The sequence below is a fragment of the Hypanus sabinus genome, chromosome 20, assembly GCF_030144855.1.
Source record: "Hypanus sabinus isolate sHypSab1 chromosome 20, sHypSab1.hap1, whole genome shotgun sequence".
In the NCBI taxonomy this organism is placed as follows: domain Eukaryota; kingdom Metazoa; phylum Chordata; class Chondrichthyes; order Myliobatiformes; family Dasyatidae; genus Hypanus; species Hypanus sabinus.
Window position 1 is genome coordinate 53,414,525 of NC_082725.1, and position 23,176 is coordinate 53,437,700.

The following is a 23,176-nucleotide window of genomic DNA, read 5'->3' on the forward strand; positions in this document are numbered from 1 at the left end:
CAGGTTGCCGACCCCCGACATAGACTCTTTGGAGGTTTTCTCTACAATGTAGCTTTCTGAAGCTGTGCAGCTAAATGGAAGTTGTATAGAAAGCTAGCCTTTGCACACTGTAGCCAAGCATACATGAAGACAATGACATAAGTGCTCTTGTTTGGTGTCTATCACTTAAAAACCATGGAAACACATACAGGCAGGATTAAAAGCAAGAAAGGTGACCTGCAGACAGGAAGCTTCTCAGAGACAAAATTCAGACTCCTATCCCCTCCACTAGGTGCAACATTCTGAATGACTCAGCATGACCAGATGACTGTGTTCAGTTCTGGTCACCTCACTACAGGAAGCACGTAGTGTGCAGAGGACATCTACAAGGATGTTGACTGGATTGGAGAGCATGCCTCATGAGAATAGTTTGACTGGACTTGGCCTTTTCTCCTTGGAGTGACGCAGGATGAGAGGTGACCTGATAGAGGTGTATAAGATGATGAGAGGCATTGATTGTGTGGATGGCCAGAGGCTTTTACCCAAGGCTGAAATGGCTAACACGAGGGGCATAGTTTTAAGTGCTTGGAAATAGATTAAAGGGGGATGTCAGAAGTAGATTTTTCCACACAAAGAATGGCGGGTGTGTGGAAAGTACTGTTAGCGAAGGTGGTGGAGGCGGATACGATAGGGTCTTTTAAGAGACTCTTAGATAGATATATGGAGATGAGAAAAATAGAGGGCTATGTGGTAGGGGAATTCTCGGCAGTTTCTAGAGTGGGTTACATGTTCGACTGAAGGGCCTGTAATGTGCTGTAGATTTCTATGATTCTATAGCAGAGCAAGAACATCGAACACAGAACAGGGCCATTCTGCCCACAATGTTGTGACAAGTGCATTAAGCTCATGACACATCTAATTAAACTGATTCCTTCTATAAGCACACGATCCATTCTCCACATATTCACATATCAGGAGCCTCTTAAGTGCCTTTATCATATCTACCTCCACCTCTACCCCTGGCAGCGCATATCGGACAATCCAAATTTGCCATGCACGTCTCCTTTGAACTTTGCCATATTAACCTATAGCATACCCTCAAGTATTGGACATTCCTACCCTGAATAGGGTACATCTAACTTATCTACATCTCCTGTAATTACATAAACTTCTATCAGGTTTCTCCTCAGTTTCTGATGCTCTGGAGAAAACACCCTAGTTTGTCCAGCATCTCCTGACATCTCCTGCTCACTAACTCAGCCTTCTCCAAGTATTGATTCTACTATTTTGTGTAAAGTAACCATTTTCTGATGTAAGGTGGGTGAAAGTGGATTCCTTTTCAGGTTTATCCAAGTTACAGATTGTTCCAATGAAGTATTTGGGAGACAGAGGATATTAGAAGCAATGACCATGATTTTTCACTCTCTGAAATCAATGAATTAAAAGTAATGAACAACTTGAAAGTGATTTCCTGAATAGATGGAATAAGGAGATAAGGGATAAATAGTTTCAATACCTGCAATTAAAAATCCACCATAATTCTCAATTATTTTCCTGGTTTTAATAAAGTTAGCTCATGGAACTTCAGTGAATCAGCCTGCTTTTGCATCTTCTGCTTGCAGGTGGATGAGTTGTATGAGACGTTTTGCATCCAGAAAAGACTCAGAGATGGAGCCTCCAAGATGAAACAAGCCTTTGAGATGTCGCCTTCTACTAAAGGTGCCCGAGAAAGTCTGACAGAAATAAACAGGAGTTACAAGGAAAACACGGAGGTATGGTCTTTACTTTAATAGAATCAGCTTTTGGATTTGCAGTAGGACTGAAAAATGCAGTACATGTTAGCAGCAATAGTTTGCTTAGCAAGAATGTAAAACCTAATGAACAAGTGTAACTTGGTCAGATAGAAGATGCTGACCAAGTGATCACCTTTCAGTTGTACTAACAACTTAGGTTTAGACCCTCATCATTTTGGCAACCTCAAATATGATCATCAAACTTCAGACACAAGCAGCAAAAGGACGTGACTTTTCATGAGGATGTACAGTATAAGATTGACAGGGGGCACTTTTAGCATGGCATTGTGGATAGGGGCTGACAAATGGTTCCAATGAACTCCTTGGGTATTAAAGATGGAAGCCACAATTAAGCTATATAATCAAGCAAGAGAAGCAGCAATGTAACGAGAACTTAAACAATATTGGTTGTCGCTCCTTATTTGGCAATGTTTTAATATCTGAGACTTAAAACAGCAAAGAACCTTAACTCAAACATCCAAAACAGATTTGCTAGATATACAAATAAAGTGTATGTTCTTTGGAGTTTAAAAGAATGAGGGGTGATCATTTTGAAACATTTCAGATCCTTTGGAGAGATAACAAGGTAGGTGATGAAATACTTCCACTAGTAAGAAAGTCCTGATTAAATGGACTAGTTAGAAGATCATTAGTTGAAACTTCCAGACTGATGTGCATAGGGACTTCTTACAGAGTGTGATGAATCTCTGGAATTCCCTGACTGAGGGAATTGTGCAGGCCAGACCTTTAGAGGCATTTAAAGCAGAAGTTTATACTTTTTTTAAAGTTTAGAGAATTGAGAGCATATGGGGAACTGGCACAGAAGAAATGAAGTCTGGGGCAGATAAGCCATGATCATATTGAACGGTCAGGCTATTGAAGGTCCAAACTAAGGCAATGAAGGCAAAGTTCATGCCAGTAGTGATGTGGATTTACACACCAGAGCAGGTGAGGACATGGTACAAGATATGGTGAAGTGTGTAGATGTAGGCAAGTTGTATGGAAGAATGGGAGCTATAAATATGCCATAAGAAAAACTTGACGTACTGTCATTGAAGGTTATGTAAAAGCAAAGAGATAAGGAAGCAATGTTTACCCCCCTGTTATTATATGAATTTGAGTGCAAAGAGGTTGCTGATCCTATGGCATTTGTCAATTTTAAAACAGAGATTGATTATGTCTTTTGCTGGGCAAAGAAGAAAACCATTCAGTCTTTGAAATTTATAATTCAATCAAATCCTCCCTCCTCCTGCCAAGCCTACTTTCTTGACCGTTTTCTTATCAAGGATCAAGAAGGTGGGCTTTGCAGCTGGAGAGAGGATTTGGTTCTCCTCCCATTCTTATTTTTTATGAAAATAATCACATGTGAAAATTTGATGGGAGCATGAGTCCACTGAGAAGAATGGAGATATGCGGTACAGGATCTCAACCATTACTCTATTTCCACATGTTGCCTGACTGTTGAGTTCCTCCAACTTTTACTTTGCTCCAAAAGACCATGAGACATAGGAACAGAATTAGGCAATTCAGCTCTTTGAGTCTGCTCCATCAATAGATCATGGCTGATTTATTATCCCCCACAATCCCATTTTCCTGTCTTCCCCATTGAGAAGAATACATGATGTACCCATAATGCAAAGAATCAGGACAAATATTGTGGCATGGACAAAAGTGAACACTTATACAAGATGAAATTAAGATGGTTACTATGCTTTTGGCATCATTTTTCAAAAAAGAGAGGAGATACATTGTATTTCAGTGGCCTGAGTACAGACTTACAATGGATAAGAAGAAAAAATAAACTGAGGAAATAGGGGAAAGGCATGCAATGTCACAATTGACTGCAGAAGCAAACTTGCAAAGAACTAATTTAGCTAAATAAAGGGTCTAGTCTTGAAACTTTGACTGTCCACTTTGCTCTGTAAATGCTGCCTGACCTACTGAGTTCCTTTAGTTTTCTGTCTGTAACTGATGCAATTCAGCCTCATCCATTCTGGTGAACTAATCAATGAGATTTTTCTTCATAATTTGCAATGGATTTTAGGAAGCTTATGGATTGTGGAATCTAAAGGAGTGAGAAGAGTAAACATTTCTGTGATTGTAAAAGCCAAGGAGAGAATAAGTTAGACTAGGCAATAGTGCAAACGTTCTTGGAAAGAAGAGGAGAGGCAGAATTGTGCTTATTGCTGAATGGTTAAGTGTAGTGGGGTAAGAGTTGAAGCTAATTGGTCTAGTATTTTCTGAGTAAAGGATTTTCCAACAGCAGTAGTATAGAGTTCAGAATGTATAAGGCCGTTGTTTGAAGTTGAAGACTTGTGAATAACTTTGAATGGTTATTATTATATTGTTGACCTTTATTTAGATATTCCACTGAACCACTGAAACAGAATAAGTACGGTACTTTTAAGATACTAGGCGGAACCTTACAGATATCCAACTAAGAAATTATACTGGAAAAAAGGTAACTCCTGTGGGAATGACTTTGTAACAGTGAGGCACGACAACCAACAAGCCACATTGGTCTTGTATGTGGTAAAAACAGGAAGGCCAGCATGGTGGGGTCATGACTGGCTGATCCATCAACAGTCTGCATGACAAAGAGTCAACTGAAAGTGATAAAGAAAGATACTGGATGCAGTGTTTATGGATGGCATTTGAAAATTCAAACATATTAAGGGTAAGATAATGTTCAGTGAAAATGCCACACCCAAGTTTTACAACGCCTATCTTGTTCTTCATACCATTCATGATAAAGTAGTCAGTGAGCTAGATCGCATTGAGGCTGAAGGAATTCTTTCAAAGGCAAGTGTAGCCCATGGGCAATGCCATTGGTCCCAGTAACACAGAAGAATGGGTCTGTCAGGATCTGTGGTGATTTTAAGGTCACCATGAACCCAGTACTGAACATAGATCAATCCCCTCTGCCTAGGGTACAGGATATCTTTGCAAACCTTGTTTGGAGGAAAACACTTCAGCAAGATTTAGCTACCTACCTACAGATGGAGATGGAAGATGAGTCCAAAGTGTTTTTCACCATAAACACTCACAAAGGGCTTTATCACTATAATATGTTTATTTTTGGAGTAGCACTTGCACCTGCATTTTGGCGAAAGCTATGGACAAGGTGCTATAAGGCTGCCCAGGCACTCAGTGTTACCCGGATGACATCATTGTTACTGGCAAGGAAGAAAAAGAACATCTCCAAAATTTCAAGACAGTATTAAAAAGATTAGAGGATTATAGGCTCAGCGTGATGCAACATGTGTGAATTCTTTAAACCAAGCTTCGCTTACTGTGGTCACACCATTGTGTGGTTAACTTGCAGATTGAATCAGTGGTAAGGAAGGCAAATGCAATGTTAGCATTCATTTTGAGAGGACTAGAATATAAAAGCAAGGATGTAATGCTGAGACTTTATAAGGCTTTGGTCAGACCACACTTGGACAATTGTGAGCAGTTTTGGGCCCTTTACCTAAGAAACAATTTGTTGGCATTGGAGAGGGTCGAGAGAAGGTTCACAAGAACGATTGCAGGAATGAAAGGGTTAACATATATGAAGTGTTTGATGGCTCTGGGCCTGTACTTGGAGTTTAGAAGAATGGGTGGGGGAGATTCTCATTGAAACCTATTGAATATTGAAAGAGGTAGAGTAGATGTGGCCAGGAGGTTTCCTATGGTGGGAAAGTCTAGGATTAAGACCAGAGGGCACAGGCTCAGAATAGAGGGTCATCCATTTAGAACAGAGATGAGGAAAAAAAGCCCCTAGCCAGAAGGTGGTGAATCTGTAGAATTCATTACCACAGAAGGTTGTGCAGGCCATTTCACTGGGTATATTTAAGATGGAGGTTGATAGGTTCTTGATTAATGAAAGTGTCAAAGGTTATGGAGAGAAGGTAGGTGAATGGGGTTGAGAGGGATAATAAATCAGTGATAATGTAATGGCAGAGCAGACTTGATTGGCCGAATGGCCTAATTCTGCTCTTATGTCTAATGGTCTAATGGACTTAAAAGTGGATACTGGAAAGATGAAGGACAGAACTGAACAGCTCACCTACACAGTGGAGATTGCATCTGCTCTCATCTGGTGACAACACATCGATCAGTGGAGGAGAGCAGAGTCAATTGTTAGAGAAGGAAGATGGCTAGAGTTATCAAAACCACTTCTGCAGTTCCATAGCAAACTCCTTCAACCACCATGGGGGAAGCCACAGAACCTGAGATTGTTTCACATCACAAGTCTCATCTGCCAAGCAAAGTGATCCCTCTGTCAGGAAAGATGTTATTTCACAAAAGTAAGAAAGCATCCACTGCAATTAAATTTTTATGCCCAAATGAGACAATTTAACATTTACTATGCTGTGGATGTCTATAGAGCTAAGCCGGTAGGAGCATTGAGTACTTAATATTTCAGTAAATCCTTGAGTAATATTGTAAATATATTGTTTGATTAAGCATTCTTTGTTGTTCAATTAATTAATTATGGGTTATATGTAAAAGTACGTGAATGGCTTATGTCATCACGCCACCATATCATAAGTCAGCACCTCGCTTAAAGTAAAAACGAACATACACAGATTACATCCCAACTCTGTGTTTTTGCTTTCAGCTGGATTTTATGTTTTGAGTTACAAAACATAACAGCACCCCTGGCTACAACAAACTTAAGGAACCACATTTTATTAGCAATCAATCAAATCACCCTTATATATTGAAAATCTCTAGTCTAGCATTTTGTAATTTGATAACTCCCACCATCTGGCACATTTTGAATATGTTGTACAGATCTGTACTAATTAATTCTAACTACGATCTAAAATTATTAAGGTCTGTACTGATCTGCAGCTAATTGACTTCCCAGTGAAATTTTGCAATCTCAGCTGACAATTTTTCAAATGTACATAAACTTTAAGTTACCGACATTTTGCAGAATCTTCTTGTGACCTAGTGAGCATCTAAAAAATTAGTGTTAAACGAACAGTTCTCCTGCTCAGAGGAAAATGGAACAGGGGCAATTTCTGTGATCTGGCATTTTCTGTAGCCCTGCACTGGTCAGGTCTCAAGGATGCCGGACTAGAGAGTTTTGAACTGTAATAATGCAACATCTAGATTGTTTTATCATTGTCACGTTGTTGTGATTGTTGTAACATTGAGCAAGGATCACTCTCCTTGCCCAAGGCCTGGTAGCATCAGATCCCAAACTGAGTCTTTAAAGGAGGAAGTCTGTGGTTTATTCTGTAGAGCACTCCACAATGCATTTCACACTGAAGTTGAAGGAGGTATCAATAGCCATTGGGTTCCTTGCACATTCTTTCCCCTTCCCTGTGAAATAATCAATAAGACCATAAGATATAGGAGCAGAACTAGGCCATTTGGCCCATCAAGTCTGCCACACCATTTCATCATGGCTGATTCACTTTGCCTCTCAGCCCCAATCTCCTGCCTTCTTCCCGTATCTCTTCATGTCATGATCACTCAAGAATCTATCAACCACTGCTTGAATATACATCAAGACTTAACCTCCACAGCTGCCTGTGGCAACGAATTCCACAGATTCACCACACTCTGGCTAAAGAAATTCCTCCTCATCCTGTTCTAAAAGGACGTCCCTCTATTCTGAGGCTGTCTCTTCTGTTATTAGACTCTCCTACCACAGGAAACATCCACTCCACGTACACTCTATATGTTTCATCAATTGCTCTCAAGTCGGAGTTCCTTTCCTAAAACAAAAGAAGTAACTATTATTCATGAAATCTTTGAACAGGCAAGAGGAAGTATCTCATTAAACAACACTAGTATATCTAATACTTTGCACTAGTCTTTTGTATTGTTGTAGCAAATAAGTCGAATACATCTGGAACTGACAGTGATTTCTTTTACTCTCAGGCCCTGTGCTCGCTGGAGGTGGAGATTGGAAACCTGCTCGGAGAATTTCACATTAAGATGAAAGGCAAGTATTCACGGAAGAAAGCTGGCACACGTTTTGTTGTTGGTTGGTAGAGTAAAGAATAATTTTACGTGCTCTCTTAATGCATCACAGCCTGATGGGAAATTAAGTAGAAATTCTAACACGTAATATCAATGACTTTTGCTCTGAAATAGAAAATCTTGTGCTTGTATTTTGAAGTTGTAACTCCTACAAAGAACCATCGCAACCAATATCATAGCCACGAGGTGTCAACATTCATTAATATTGAACATTAATGAAGTGGCAAAAACACTCAACTGATCACACAGAATGTTGACTGACCAGAAGCATTAGGTCTGTTCTCCTTTCCACAGATGCTGACTGAACTGCTGAGTGTTCCCAGCAATTTTCTGTTTTTACTCTAGATTTTCAGAATCTGCAGAATTTTGCCTTTTTAGTTCTTTAACATAGATCTGAGTAGATTTCACAGATGGGTTTTTCAGAATTTTTTCTCTGCAACCACCTCACTATCCATTCCCCATCCTCCTCTGCTCTTGAATGCCCTACCTTTTATGTTCAAGTAATAGGTTTAGTATTGCGAGAATTTCTTGTTTAAAGCCCACTTGCCATTTTTGTAGTGACTTGAAAATGGCTGTTTGAAAAAATTAACTAGTAATTCTTCTTTCCAGATGAATATATAGCTCCAGATTTGGAAAGTGGGAGAGAAATTTAATCCCGGTTATGGAACAGCGGTAGAACACCCACCTCTGAACTGCACTGCTGTGGTTCATACTGCGCCTGTCTGCTGACATTCAGTGTACACTGCCAGAGGTCTCAGCCTATGGCCGAAAGCAACTGAGGACCTATTGCCCGCACAGGCAGAAGTGGAGAGGGCTCTGGCTTCTTGCATCCACGTTCTTCATATTGGAAGTGACAGGTTCCTGATCCTGCACAATGAGATTGACACATTGAAGTACTCTGTACATCTCCCTCTCACCTGGCCTTCTTTAATAATTTAATAAAATCCCATTGGCCTGATAGTTGTTCAGGCAGTTTTCCCTTCACTAACAGTGAAGTAGAGTTGATATCCCAAGCTGAAGTTCCAAGGCTCGCCTCAGCTGCTTAAAGTGCAAGGTTTTGAAGTGGATTCTATGCAGGCTTGAAGTTCTAACATTGTCTTGATCTACCTTGGATTTACAGGTTTAGCTGGTTTTGCCCGCCTTTGTCCTGGCGATCAATATGAGGTAAGTGGTTTGTAACTTAGCTTTAGTCACACAAGTGAGACATGGCAATTCAATTGTTGAGAGGAATATTGGTCCTCATTAAGTTGATAATGGGTCAGTTTAACTTAATAGTGGTAAAAATAAACATGCTTGACACCTTTTGCTACACATTTTCAGTAACTTGATGTTCTGCAAGTCTGAGTAATGTTCCTATTCAGAATGATCATTCTTGCTAATGAAACTGGAGCAAGTGCTGGAGAGGGTGGTGGTTTGAGAACAGAATAAGTCATTTCCTAAATTCTGAAATATAATTAGAGATGTTCTTATGCATGCTAACTGACTTGTTTCATTTTTACCAAGATCTTTATGCGTTATGGTCGTCAAAGGTGGAAATTAAAAGGCAGAATAGAAATAAATGACCGGCAAAGCTGGGATGGAGAAGAAATGATCTTCTTGCCTCTGATTAATGAATTATTCTCAATTAAGGTACATGAACAGCTGAGTATAGACAATGGAGTAATTCAGAAACTACTGTGCTTACCAATCACATTACATTACCCACCATTTCTGAAGGTTGATTATGTGTCTCTTGATCACATGGCCTAGTCACATGACGCTGTGGTTTACAAATACTATTGAACCAAATGTGTTGAAGGTTTGTCTCTCTGTCATATAAGATGCAGGTGAAAGCCACTACGGTCATGCAAGAATAGTCATAGTTCTTTAAAAAGAAACAGAAACTGAAGGTGGCACTCAGCCACACAGCAGCAATAAAGAAAGTAAATGGTAATACTTTAGGTATATCCTGGACCTGATCAGGCCACCCAATGGGTCAGAGGCAGAGTTCTTGTATTGACATTGGAGTTTACTAGCTTCTGTGTCATTTTACTATGTTAACTTCTTGCAAGTTTTTCATACTTTCCCACTTCAAGAATGTATGCTGGATTTTGGATCTGTCATTCCCTTTTCAGTCCATTTAATTTCTCAGCTCATCCTTCCCCTTTTCTAATGTTTGCATTCTCTGTTTGACTTCTGTGTGATAAAGGCTTCACTGTGCCCAGATGATTTACAGATCTGACACGGAAGATTTTCCTGCTTCCAGCATTGTTTTCAAATTGTGTCATTTATACTTTGGAACAAAATGAAAAGTGATCCCACAAAAACAGAGGAGTTCCTGCAGCATTCTGACTTTGTTTTGCATTCTGTGCAAAGATTGTAGCTTCATTTTATAATTTTTGTGTGTCTATAACATAATTCCTTTCCTTGTATTTTGCTCACCACCTAATTGTACACTCATTGGATCATTAAATGCCCCCATGACTTTCTTTTCTTCTGAGATAATTATCTTTCAGAAACATTTCTGAATTGGCTTTGAGAAATGACATACCTTTGGAGAAATACTCAAATTTCTCCCTGCAGAATTTACCCTAATTCTTCTTCTATATGTGCTAAACATGCTTTAATACAATTTAAAATTGTACATAGAGCTCATATGTCTAAAGATAAACTTGCTCGATTCTATTCTCATATTAACCCTCAATGTGACAGATGTCATTCAGAAGTGGCCTCATTGACCCATATGTTCTGGTCATGTCCCACTTTACATAATTACTGGAAGGACATATTTACTACTATTTCCTCAATTTGGAATATAGATTTACAACCTCATTTTATTACTGCAATTTTTGGCATACCAAATGAAGATGGTAATCAGTTTTCCCCTTCAATCAGACGAATGATTGCTTTTGTAACATTAATGGCCAGAAGGTCTATATTACAAAATTGGAAAGAAGTAAATCCTCCTACCACATTTCAATGGCTTTCTCAAACTATTTCTTATCTGAGTTTGGAAAAAATTAGAAGCACTATTTTTGACTCATCAATTAAATTTGAAGAAACTTGGAGACCGTTTATTCGACATTTTCATATGAATTAATTTGGCCTTTTCCAGACCTTCTTTCTGTTTATTCATGTTCAGGTATGGAGTTCCGGAGTTCTTTGACACTATCATATACTTGTAAACTGTTATTATTGCCCATGTTAGTTTAGTTTAGTGTTTTATTTTTTTTAATATATACTTTTTTTCACATATTTTCAATTTTTTTTTCTTTTTTAATGGTTATTTTTGTTTTTTTTCATATAATCATATGGACTTGATTGATTAAGGTATTTTCTTCTGTTGATGTTTAGTAGGATATTGTTATCTTATTATCAATGTGATTTCAAGTCTATTGTATTCATAATTTACTTATTATTATGTTATTTTTTTTTGTGTATATATGAAAATCAATAAAAAGATTGAAAAAGAAAGAATTTACCCTAACATTTATCAATGAAGCTACTGGATAGCCCTTTTGGGCTGTTAGTCCCAACTATTCCTGTAAATTTAAAAGGAAGGCTTGATGGTGACACTGGAGAAAGGGGAAGAGCAGTTAAATGAATACTTGCTACAGGCTCCTTGGTTTTATCAGTCACAGCAGAAATCCAGCAGCTGAAGTAATTGTTTTTTAAACTATCAGATTGAAATTGCATCAATGGAGCATTCAGAATTCCTTAAAAGGATGTCTCTGTTTCATGTCTAGCTGTTTGTAGTAAATTCAACATGATCACTTTCAGGAATCCAGTATCTTTTTATCACTATTCACTCAGTAGATGCTCACTTGACTCATTTCTCAATGATGCATCTGGCTGAGAAAGTTGAAGTTACAAACTCTCAATTAAGGCTAGTACTGTATTGTAAAGATAAGTTATTAGTGCTAGTGACCCTGGTCCTGGCCCTGGTCTGCAGTTCAGTTCAACAGGAAAGTTCTCCTTGGCAGCTGGTTGATTTTGTGGCTTTGATGAATTTCTTCTTTTAAACTAATGCCACTCACTGTTGTTTAATCGATTTCTTATCTCAGTGCCGATCAAGATTAGTGATATTGTAGATTGCTTGCTTTTGTTGCCTGGGTTACATTTCAAAGTAGCTTCAGGGTGCGAAATGCTTGAGGTTAAATTATTCTTAAAACACAGGCTTTTGGACATTGCTGAATTCAGCAAAAAATTAAAATTCACTGCAAATCTTTCATGCAAAGATTAAAAAATAACATTACTAATGGTTTTACACTTAGGACTACTGACCTGTGAGGTCAAGAAGCAAATTATATTGCATTCAATTTTGCACCCACGTGTTTGCAGTGCTTGGGGAAATTGCTGGTGGGGAATTTGGTGTTGCTTCACTAGTGAAAGGGAAAATGTGGATAATGAACATTCTGGACTTCTGTTTGATGTGACCTTTAAGGTAGATTAGCTTTCCACCTGCTGTACACTTCGCAAATGGCAGCAGCAATATCTTACCGTGGAAGCCCTACATGAAGGGAGCAGAGCAAGAAATGATAGAGTCTATGCTCACTAAAAAGGACAAAGACACTACGGAATAGGACTACCACCAAAGATAATGTAGCTGGTAAAACCATATGCATCTATTAACTCAGAATCACACAATCAGAATGAAACATTTTCTCCATTTAATCTCTCTCTCTCTCTAGGTGTCAGAATTGAAGGGTCTGGCAACTCATCTCCTGGTCGGCAGTGTCACTTGTGAAACAAAAGATCTATTCACAGCCCAACCTCAAATGGTTGCCGTCGACATCAATGACCTTGGAACTGTGAAGCTAAACCTGGAGGTGACGTGGTAGTAAGTAATGGATGTTGACCTCTATTATTCCATAAATTTCAATAGTTCTATTTAATGTCAGAGAAATGTATACAATAAACATCATGAAATTCTTTTTCTTCACAAACATCCACAAAAACAGAGGAGTGCCCCAAAGAATGAATGACAGTTAAATGTTAGAACCCCAAAGCCCCTCCCCCCAGCTCCCCCCACTCACAAGCAGCAGTAAAACAATGACCCCCCCCCACTGAGCACTCAAGCGTGTAGCAAAGCATCAATAAAGACACAAACTTGCAGTACCCCAAAAACTACTCTTTCACCCAGTAATTCAACATACCACAGGCTCTCTCTCTCCTTAATACAGGAAAAAGAGGTGTCCCCTTTCACAGCGAGAGGGGAGACAGAACAAAACAAATCGCTGATTTATGATGTTGAAATTCTTTTGCGTCGCTGTTTCCAAGCTCTGTGCCCGAAGATCTCGGGTCTCTGGCACACAGCCAGCAGCCAGCTGGCTGCTTTTGATCTTCCGTCTACTCCCACGACACACCAGGCGGCGGCACCGGCCTTGAATCCGCCCGCCTCCAGAGCCGCGAAGATACAGCACCCTGAAGGCCGCGTCCTTTCTGTCACGTTTCTGAGCTCCTCGGCTATCCACGTTGTTGAGTAGCATAGGTTTTACTAAAAAATGGCATCATAATTGGAAGCAAATCAGGATATGCAGTGCCAAAAACAAAGCACTGGGCATTTCAGTTTCACAACCTTCATGTTTCAAACACATCTGTAACATAAATTTTTCATTCGATCTTCTTCACATTGTAAAGTACACACATGTCCATGGCCTTAATCAGTGGAAATTTTGCTAAAATACATTTTGAGAATTATTCTTATTCTAAGGGTACTACTAATAATAAACAATGACAATTGCTGGCACTGAAATGTGTGGTGACATCATTAGGTGTGCTGGTTATTAATGCAAATGACACATTTCACTGCATGTTTCGATGCACTTAGATAAATAAATCTGAAATCTAGTAGTGGAGTGAAGCATGGGGATTGCAGAATGAGGCTACAAAGTACAGGTTTTGACACTCCATGTACAGGTATACTTCCAATTTAGCAGTGAATTGCAGGGACCCTACCTAGTAAAACCCATAAGAGTATGCCTAGAGTGTCTGTTGTTCTTGAATTGAAAGTAGGTTGTAGGACTTTGTATGATACTGACTAGATGCCAAAAGAGGCCCTGCTTTCTCGCTAAAGTCATGTGCTGAACATGCACTCGAATTCTGACCTACAGCAGTGTGAGATGTAGAATCATAGGATCATTACAAGAGAAAAAAAGCTGAGACGTCCATGAAGCCTCTGCCAGGTTAAGCTCCAGATACCCTGCTGTCTATTGCAGACTAGCAAATATTATTTCTATAATACCTTATCTATTTCTTTTCTAGAAAGCTACAACTGAACTTGGCTTCACCACCCATTCAGATCATAACTACTCTTCCAACACATTTAAATCCCTTTAAATCCATACATTATGGGTTTATGCCAGTAAGAAGTGTCACTATTTGACTTTACTTACTCTGTCTAGGGTAATCCAGGATGCTGAATATTTCCATTGAATTGTTCCAGCTCATGTCACTGGTCTATCCACCAAATTGGTCCCACATCACCAGACCATTTTACTGGATCACTTCATTTCTCTTTCAAAAGCCTTCATAACCTTTTTGAAATTTCATGCCCATAATGGGACATAATGCTTCATTTATGTCCAGAATGGTTTTAAGAAAGATTCAACATTACTTTGCTGCTAATGGCTTTATTCACGGGGGTTCACTCACACCTTTAGAATTAAACCCTGTATGTTATTCTGTTTCTCCTCATTCTTTCTAGCAAAATATGTCACTTCACACTTCTGTGTTTTGAGTTTTATCTCACACCTGTCTGGCCATTCCACCAACTTTCCTTTGTTCCCTTGAAGTCCAGCTCTGTCCTCCTCGCTGTTTACTGTACTTGTCTCACTTAGACAGACATAGCGGGGTTGCTTTTTCTGAAGTTTTGCCCAGTGTATCCAAGTCTAGTAAATGTATTAGATAGCAATGGTCCAATTATTGACACCTACAGAAAATCTACTGCAGACTCTTCCTCTCTCCTGCTCAATGTTCTATTCATTCTGCAGCTGCCAAGTTTGCTCCTGCAGCTGGGGGTGGGGGGGGGGGGTGTCTATTTTGCTATCAAGCCGACACTTGTAATGACATTGTTTTTTTCCTTGTGTATTTGCAGTCCATTTGATAAAGAAGACCTGACTCCATCCACTGGCAATCTGCACAAAGCTACCAGTGTACAGAGGCGCAGTTCCATATATAGCCAAAGCACGCCAGAAACACCCACCTTCGATGACTTCTCCTTCTTTGTAAGTAACGTGCTCCATTGAAAACCATGTACAATTAAGTAAAATATGCATGCTGATAAATAATATTTAAAACAACGGGGTATGGTTTTTGCTTTTCTGTGAATTCTAACTTCCCTTATTTTCTGTTTGTAACTGTTGACTCACATAGCAATGGTTTTGAAGATTCATCGTGGACAAATTTGCTGATGATACTGAGCTGGGTGGCAGTGTGACATGTGATGAGGATGTTAGGAGAATTCAGGGTGACTTGGATGTTTAATGTAAATAGGTGTGAGGTTATCCACTTTGGGAGTAAGAACAGGAAGGCAGATTATTATCTGAACGGTGTAGAGTTACATAAGGGAGAAGTACAAAGAGATCTAGGAGTCCTTGTTCATCAGTCACTGAAGGTGAATGAGCAAGTGCAGCAGGCAGTGAAGAAGGCTAATGGAATGTTGGCCTTTATTACAAAGGGAATTGAGTACAAAAGCAAGGAAATCCTCTTGCATTTGTACAGAGCCCTGGTGAGAACACACCTGGAGTATTGTGTACAGTTTTGGTCTCCAGGGTTAAGGAAGGTCATCCTGGCTGTAGAGGAAGCGCAGCGTAGATTCACAAGGTTAATTCCTGGGATGTCTGGACTGTCTTACGCAGAGAAGTTAGAGAGACTGTGCTTGTACACACTGGAATTAAGGAGATTGAGAGGGGATCTGATTAAAACATAAAAGATTATTAAGGGATTGGACAAGATAGAGGCAAGAAATATGTTCCAGATGCTCGGAGAGTCCAGTACCAGAGGGCATGGTTTGAGAATAAGGGGTAGGTCATTTAGGACAGAGTTAAGGAAAAACTTCTTCTCCCAGAGAGTTGTGGGGGTCTGGAATGCACTGCCTTGGAAGGTAGTGGAGGCCAATTCTCTGGATGCTTTCAAGAAGGAGCTAGATAGGTAATTTATGGATTTGGGAATCAAGGGATATGGGGACAAAGCAGGAACCGGGTATTGATAGTAGTTGATCAGCCATGATCTCAAAATGGCGGTGCAGGCTCGAAGGGCTGAATGGTCTACTTCTGCACCTATTGTCTATTGTCTATTGACAATAAATCATTGGTTATTATCCCAATGCTTCAGTTTGACTTGTCAGTTGATCACAATAAGGAAGGAGTAACCTAATGTACATTAGGATGTCAGTAAAAACTCAGCAGCTGCATCTCTCTGCAGATTGTCAAGCTGAAATGCAAAACCTACTTATTCCCAACCCAGTTCAAGAACAAAGCTTATCATAGTTTTGATCTTAATTGCTTCATTTAGAATAGCGATGATTGGTGTGCAGCCGTACAGCAGATGTTGTTGAAGGTTGGAGTTAAGTAGAAGTCAGCTTCCACTGGGTTCTGCGGAACTTATGTCTATCGAGGTGATGAAAACAGGAAGTCTTGACATTTGCATATCCCATTATAACAAAACAATCACTGTGGCTGAATTATATGTTCTGACTGCAGGTGAAATAACAGGGGCATTAGTTTTCGTTTGTTAATTTGAGTGGATGAAATATTCTGCATTCCAGAACCTTGCTTCCTATAAGTGACTTTCTGCGTCAGGACTGCCAACTTGTGAAATCCCATCCCACACCTCCAAAAGAAATGCTTCTTAATTTAATGCTTCAAATGAAATCAGATTTGTTTCAATTTGTTTTAGCAGTTATAGATACAAAATTTTTGGCTTAAAATAAGCAAACAGCTGAAGGTTATAGGTTCGAAGGAAATCAGCACATTATAGTATTCATGGCAAGACTCTTGGCAGTGTGGAGGATCAGCGGGATCTTAGGGTCCGAGTTCATAGGACACTCAAAGCAGCTGTGCAGATTGACTCTGTGGTTAAGAAGTACAGTGTATTGGCCTTCATCAATTATGAATTTAGGAGCCGAGCCTGGGCAAGGTTTTTTATGGAAGACCGGCAGTTGCCCAAACTGCAAGTCTCCTCTCTCCACGCCACCAATGTTGTCCAAGGGAAGGGCATTAGGACCCAAGCAGCTTGGCACCAGTGTCGTCGCAAAGCAATGTGTGATTAAGTGCCTTGCTCAAGGACACATACACAGCCTCAGCCAAGGTTCGAACTAGTGACCTTCAGATCACTAGACGAACACCTTAACCACTTGGCCATGAATCAATGCAACTATATAGGACCCTGGTCAGACTCCACTTGGAGTTCTGTGCTCAGTTTTGGTTGCCTCACTACAGGAAGGATGTGGAAGCCATAGAAAGGGTGCAGAGGAGATTTACAAGGATGTTGCCTGGATTGGGGGCATGCTTTATGAGAACAGGTTGAGTGTACTCAGCCTTTTCTCCTTGGAGCAATGGAGGATGAGAGGTGACCTGATAGAGGTGTATAAAATGATGAGAGGTATTGATCATGTGGATAGTCAGAGAATTTTTCCCAGGGCTGAAATGGTTGCTACAAGGGGACACAGGTTTAAGATGCTGGGGAGTAGGTACAGGGCAGATGTCAGGGGTAAGTTTTTTACTCAGAGAGTGGTGAGTGTGCGGAATGGGCTGCCGGCAACGGTGGTGGAGGCAGATATGATAGGATCTTTTAAGAGGCTTTTAGATAGGTACATGGAGCTTAGCAAAATAAAGGACTATAGTTAAGCCTAGTAATTTCTAGGGTAGGGACATGTTCAGCACAACTTTGTGGGCTGAAGGGCCTGTATTGAGCTGTAGGTTTTCTATGTTTCTATGTTTATTTGTTAAGGACAAAATATGTTTGGGAAGGTTGCTAATGGTGACTGAATTGATTTGAAATGGTTTATTATTACCCCCTGTATAGAGATACAATGATAAACTCAGTTCTGCATGCCATTCATACAAAAAATTCCCAAATGTAAGTGCAATGAGGTAGTACAAGGGAAATACAATACAATAATAATTTGAGACGACATGGTAGCATAGTGGTTAGCACAACAGTTAGCACATAGTGGTTAGTACCAGTGACCAGGATTCAATTCCCGCCACTACCTGGCGGCCAATTCTGCGCTATATCTCAATAAATAAATAAATGAACGAGCAGCATAGGATGGAGAATATGGTGTTACAGTTAGAGTTCAGGTGACCAATAATGCACAACTTGTCAAGTGCCATGTCAAGGTAGATAGTGAGGGCAAGAGTTTGCCTTTACCAGACAAGAGGTCCATTCAAGAAGCTCATTACAGCGGGATGAAGCTATGCATGAGCCTGGTGGAGCGTGTTTTTAAGCTTTTGTATCTTCTGTCCAATGGAAGTGCGGAGAAGAGAGGATGTTCAGGCTGGGAGGGGCCTGTGATTATGTTAGCTGCTTATCCAAAGTAGAGAAAAATGTAAATAGAGTTCATGGAGGGGAGGCTGGCTTTTCATATTAGGAGGTAATTCTGGGTTTCTAGTTGGAATTCTACTGTATGCATCTTTTTGGACTATATAGGAACCAAGTATGCTGTTGGCATAATTATGTTTTATTGTGGAGCCACAGCTGGGCTCAAGAGAAAAGTCAGTTTGTAATCCACCTAGAAGACTGGCTACTACTTCGACAGAGGACTCACCTAGACGACGTAAAGAAATTAGATTTGCATAATTTGTCTATGATCTGAGTAACTGCTTGTTCTTCTGATTGGCGCAGAATGACTCTCCAAGTTTCACTACCAAATGGAGTTAGTGGACCATGTATCTTTATTGTGTTGCTGAGAGATAGAGAATTATTCCCATTATTCCATTAATATATGAATGGAATTTGATGTGAAGATGTAGAAAGTTGAAAATGACAGGTAAAATTCAGACGTATTTCGCTGAGTGCTAAAAAATTGACTAGGTTTTATTCAGTTTTAAAGGCAAATTGTTGGTAAGATTCTAGCTGAGATTAGGTCACGATGATTTGAGAGCTACATCAAGATACCTGATCCACAATATTACTCCTTTTGATAAATTCCTATTTTAGTAGCAAATACCTGAAGAAGATAGAACACTTACTGCCTCTTCATTTGAATGAGTATCCACAATAGGAGCACATACTCATAATTTGAGAAAACTGTTTTGAAACTGTTTAAGATAAATCTCATTTGGCAGAATTAGAGATTTCACTGAATTTATGGACTGCAGAAGGAATACAGTTACAAATTTGGTATGTGACTCTGATGGATTCCTAAATTATGAGACTTGCGTGCATTTATGAATATCTTCCCTCTGATAAAGGTAAAGCAAAGAGAATAAATTTATTTGTAATATTTCACTGTGTCAGAAATTCCCAAGTCATGATCAACTAATGGTGCCCTTCTGAAAAGTGACCACTCTGGAAGTACAGCCTGTGTGCCAATAAATCTCACTAAATGGCATTGGCAGTATATGAAGATGAGGAACACTCGTTGCTTTTTATCTCAGCCATTTAGACATTGAGAGAATCAAGGGGTAAGAAGTTAACGCTGAGGCAAACGATCAGTCATGATCTTATTGAATGGTGAGCAGGCATGAGGGGATAAATAGCCTTCTCCTGCAGCTATTTCTTCGATTCTTATAGAGATCGAACATGGGACATGTTGAAGCATTCAGCTTCTTCCATTAAGTGTCTAACACATGCACTAACTCTTTAAATTCTGACATTCAAGAAATGCCTGAAGCCGCCAGCAAACAGACTGCGGCTGTCATTTATAGATGCTCTGCGGGACACATTCTTTGACAAACTGCAACGGAGCCGCTCATTCAGTGACCTGCCATCACTTAGGCTGTGGCCTAGGGAAAGGCCGGAACACTACGTGAGTTGCCTTTGTGGGAGAGATCTCTCTCCATGAGTGAGATTTTGCCAGCTGCATGTGTGTGTGGGTTTTCCTGTCTCAGCTGCTGCTGATTCTCCAGAATTCTTGTGTGTGCCGCTCTGCATCAACCTGTTAGTGTGAAGAAACAAAAACTTGTGCTGGAAAGACAAATTCTTTTGTGTACATTGTAAGTCATCTATAGACGTGAAAAAGCTAACTCCAGATGTTTGTCCAGATATAAGCACATAATTTTCCCCAATGACTAAATTCTATTGTTCTTGATCTAACAGGTTCTGGATAGGTTTCAATTTCCTTCTGATTAGTTAGATGATCAGTTTTACTACATAATATGAACTGAAACCACCTGCATTCAGTTAGGTATGATGTTAGCAGGTCCAGTGAAGACTTGGCACCGGATTTCTGAAATGAAAAGTATTTAATTTTGTGGCAGAAAACCATCCAGAAGATCTCCATATTGTTAAAAGTCTTTGATGAACCCATAGAGCTTCAGATTTCCAGAGCTTCTGAAAATGCTGCCTGTTTTCCTCCAACTTTTGCATCTGACAGAGCCTGGCACAATTGTTCCTCTTGAGCAGCCTTCCTCCTGCCCCGACGTTCTTGCAGGAGACCGAGCGGGAAGAGTTAAGGCCCTGCTTACGTGTACACTTGGTGCACGGACCAGTTCCTCAGCTCTCATGCCGGAGAATCTGATAGCTGAAGTGAGGGGGAGATGTGGAATTACTGTCCTCCAGCCCTTGATTCTTTTCACACCAGAACGTTGAACAGATGCAAAGTTGAGGGAGATTTAATCTGCTTTCCAATTTTAGTTATTCGTTTTCATGATTGACCTGTCAATCGAAAGGCCCCTCCATTTGCTGCCTGCTGAAATTTTGCAATGCCTGTTGTAATTGCATCATTATTTTGTCTTTTCATACCAGTTCCTCACTAGAATTTTTGAACTAACGTGTAAAAGCAGCTCAATATTAACTATCAAAATGTATTTTTTTGCCTAAGGAGTACCAGTGGTAATTCTCATCTAGAGAGTATTGACAGTGTAAAGCCAGCCCTATCAATAAACTGCCTATAATACATCTCATGTGATTTTCATTCTCATTTTGTCAGATGAAACATGCATTTGGAAGATTACGCTCCTGATTTTATTCCCAGTGGCTCTTTGTGCTCAATTGGCATAATAGTGACCAATGGAAAACAATTTCAGGTTCGCCAATGACTGTAAACATAAGCTCAACATATTTTACTGCAAAGGTTTCAAAGCAGCTGACATTAAGGAATAGCTTTGCTTAAGCTGCCTGACAACACAAGTGAAATTCAAAATAAGGCAGGCTTGAAACCCTTACTATTCCTAACAATGTCAATATGTTTTTTGTAATGACACCTTCCAATGGTACTTCCAACAATCATTTAGAGAAGAATTTGCCACCAAGTTTTTGGCCGCATGGAGCCTTTTATCTACCGTGTTAATGCACAGTTTTATGACATTTTATGGTCCAATTTGATCAGTAATTTTCCAAAGATGCCATCTTATTTGTAAAGGAGTATTTACTATAAAATGTTTCAGTCAATAGATTCTAAGATATGTATTTTTTGTTCTAGTCTTCGCAGCTTGAAAATTGTATCTTTGATGAAGGGAACTTGACTGGTGAAACATCCATCTCTCTTAAAGACTGTTGTCTTGCAAATGGCAACTGTGACGATCAGCCTGAACTGGCATCCACTAGTCGAGTCTATTCTAACCCTGAAATTATTTTGATTCCACCGGATACTCAAGATGAAGACTCAGAATCTCAGTCAGCAGCAACGAAAATAAATGGTGACTCAGCAGCTACAGATGCAATAGAGAGAACTGGTGATTCGCCTTCAGTTGAATCAGTGCCAGTAGAAGAGATCAAAGACACTGGGGACATGTCACCTCTGCAAATGAAACACCACCATCCACTGTTAAACCATGACGGTGATATATTTTTAGAACCTAATGTCACAGTGGCAATCCTTCAAGATTCAGATGAAATGTCTGATCTAAAGCCAGTGGAACTGGATCCCTATGAAGGTAATCTAACCAAGCAACTGGTGAAGAGGCTGACTTCAGCAGAAATGGGGCTAGCTTGTGAGGGGCAGGACTCTGAATGCTTCATTTCCAGTGATTATGCAGGAATGCAGTCGACCTCACAGATGAGTCTGGAAGAAGCTCTGCAAGGTCTCCTGCTTTCACTGGAACCACACAAAGAGCAATATAAAGAACTTCTGGACTTGGATCAAGAGGTCATGCGACTTGAGGACCTGCTGAAGGTCTGTATATTAATCAGTATTGGTACTGGCATTGATTTATTATTTGGTCTGGTATGGAAGGGCTACTGCACAGGACCGAAAGAAGCTGCAGAAGCTTGTAAACCTAGTCAGCTCCATCTTGGGCACTAGCCTACAAACTACCCAGGACATCTTTAGGGAGCAGTGTCTCAGAAAGGCAGCATCCATTATTAAGGATCTCCAGCACACAGGGCATGCCCTTTTCTCACTGTTACCACCAGGGAGGAGGTACAGAAGCCTGAAGGCACACACTCAACGATTCAGGAACAGCATCTTCCCCTCTGCCATCCAATTTCTAAATGGACTTTGAAGCTTTGGACACTACCTCACTTTTTTAATATACAGTATTTCTGTTTTTGTTCATATTTTAGTAATCTATTCAATATATGTAATTGATTTCTTTTTCAATCTTTTTATTAAGTTTTTCAAAAGTAAATACATAACAATCATAATAATCATAGTAGTATAAAGGGAGTGGGATTACATTGTTGATAATTAACATAGAAAAAAAAGCTATAAATAGCACCAATATAATAGACCTCCCAAACCCTATACATAATTGAGTTACTTGTTTATTTATTATTATGTTTTATTTTATTTATTTCTCTCTCTCTGCTAAGTTAACATATTTCACGTCACATGCAGGTGATAATAAACCTGATTCTGATTCTGAGATGCTGCACAGTAACAGGTCCTTACAGCCCAACAAACTTAATTACATCCATGGGACCAATTAACATACTAATTCATACATCTTTGGGAGCGTGAAGAGGAAACCCATGCAATCACAGGGAGAATGTATGAACTTACAAACAGTGGCAGAATTGAACCTGAGTCGCTGGCATTGTAATCATGTTATGTTAACTACCATGTGACCATGTTACCCCAAAGTGAAAAATCTAGTTTTGCAAGTTATCCGAAATGCCTGTTTAAAAATGACTGTCCTAAATATGGAATTATTGCTTAGTTAGATAGTTCTGAACATTGACAGCTGAGCAAGTATCCAAGTGTCATAGAGTGCAATCTTTTTTCCCCAGAGATGGGTTCATCAGGAGGACAAGCTGGATTCAAATTGGCAGATGTCTAAGCACTCATACCTGGATCTAAGATTCAGTTCAAATGACTATGGAGCACATCATGA

General features: G+C 39.7%; 1 protein-coding gene across 5 annotated transcripts in view; it reads left to right on the forward strand.

Moving 5' to 3' along the window:
• ripor2 (RHO family interacting cell polarization regulator 2) overlaps window positions 1-23,176 on the forward strand; it is a 215,778-nt gene that overhangs the window by 174,981 nt on the left and 17,621 nt on the right. For all 5 annotated transcript variants that reach the window (XM_059945523.1, XM_059945524.1, XM_059945526.1 and 2 more), the window contains exons 7-13: window positions 1,602-1,751; window positions 7,656-7,719; window positions 8,878-8,921; window positions 9,261-9,386; window positions 12,428-12,576; window positions 14,833-14,962; window positions 21,325-22,017. In XM_059945523.1, the coding sequence (XP_059801506.1) occupies window positions 1,602-1,751; window positions 7,656-7,719; window positions 8,878-8,921; window positions 9,261-9,386; window positions 12,428-12,576; window positions 14,833-14,962; window positions 21,325-22,017 (1,356 nt within the window). The remainder of the gene's footprint in view (window positions 1-1,601; window positions 1,752-7,655; window positions 7,720-8,877; window positions 8,922-9,260; window positions 9,387-12,427; window positions 12,577-14,832; window positions 14,963-21,324; window positions 22,018-23,176) is intronic.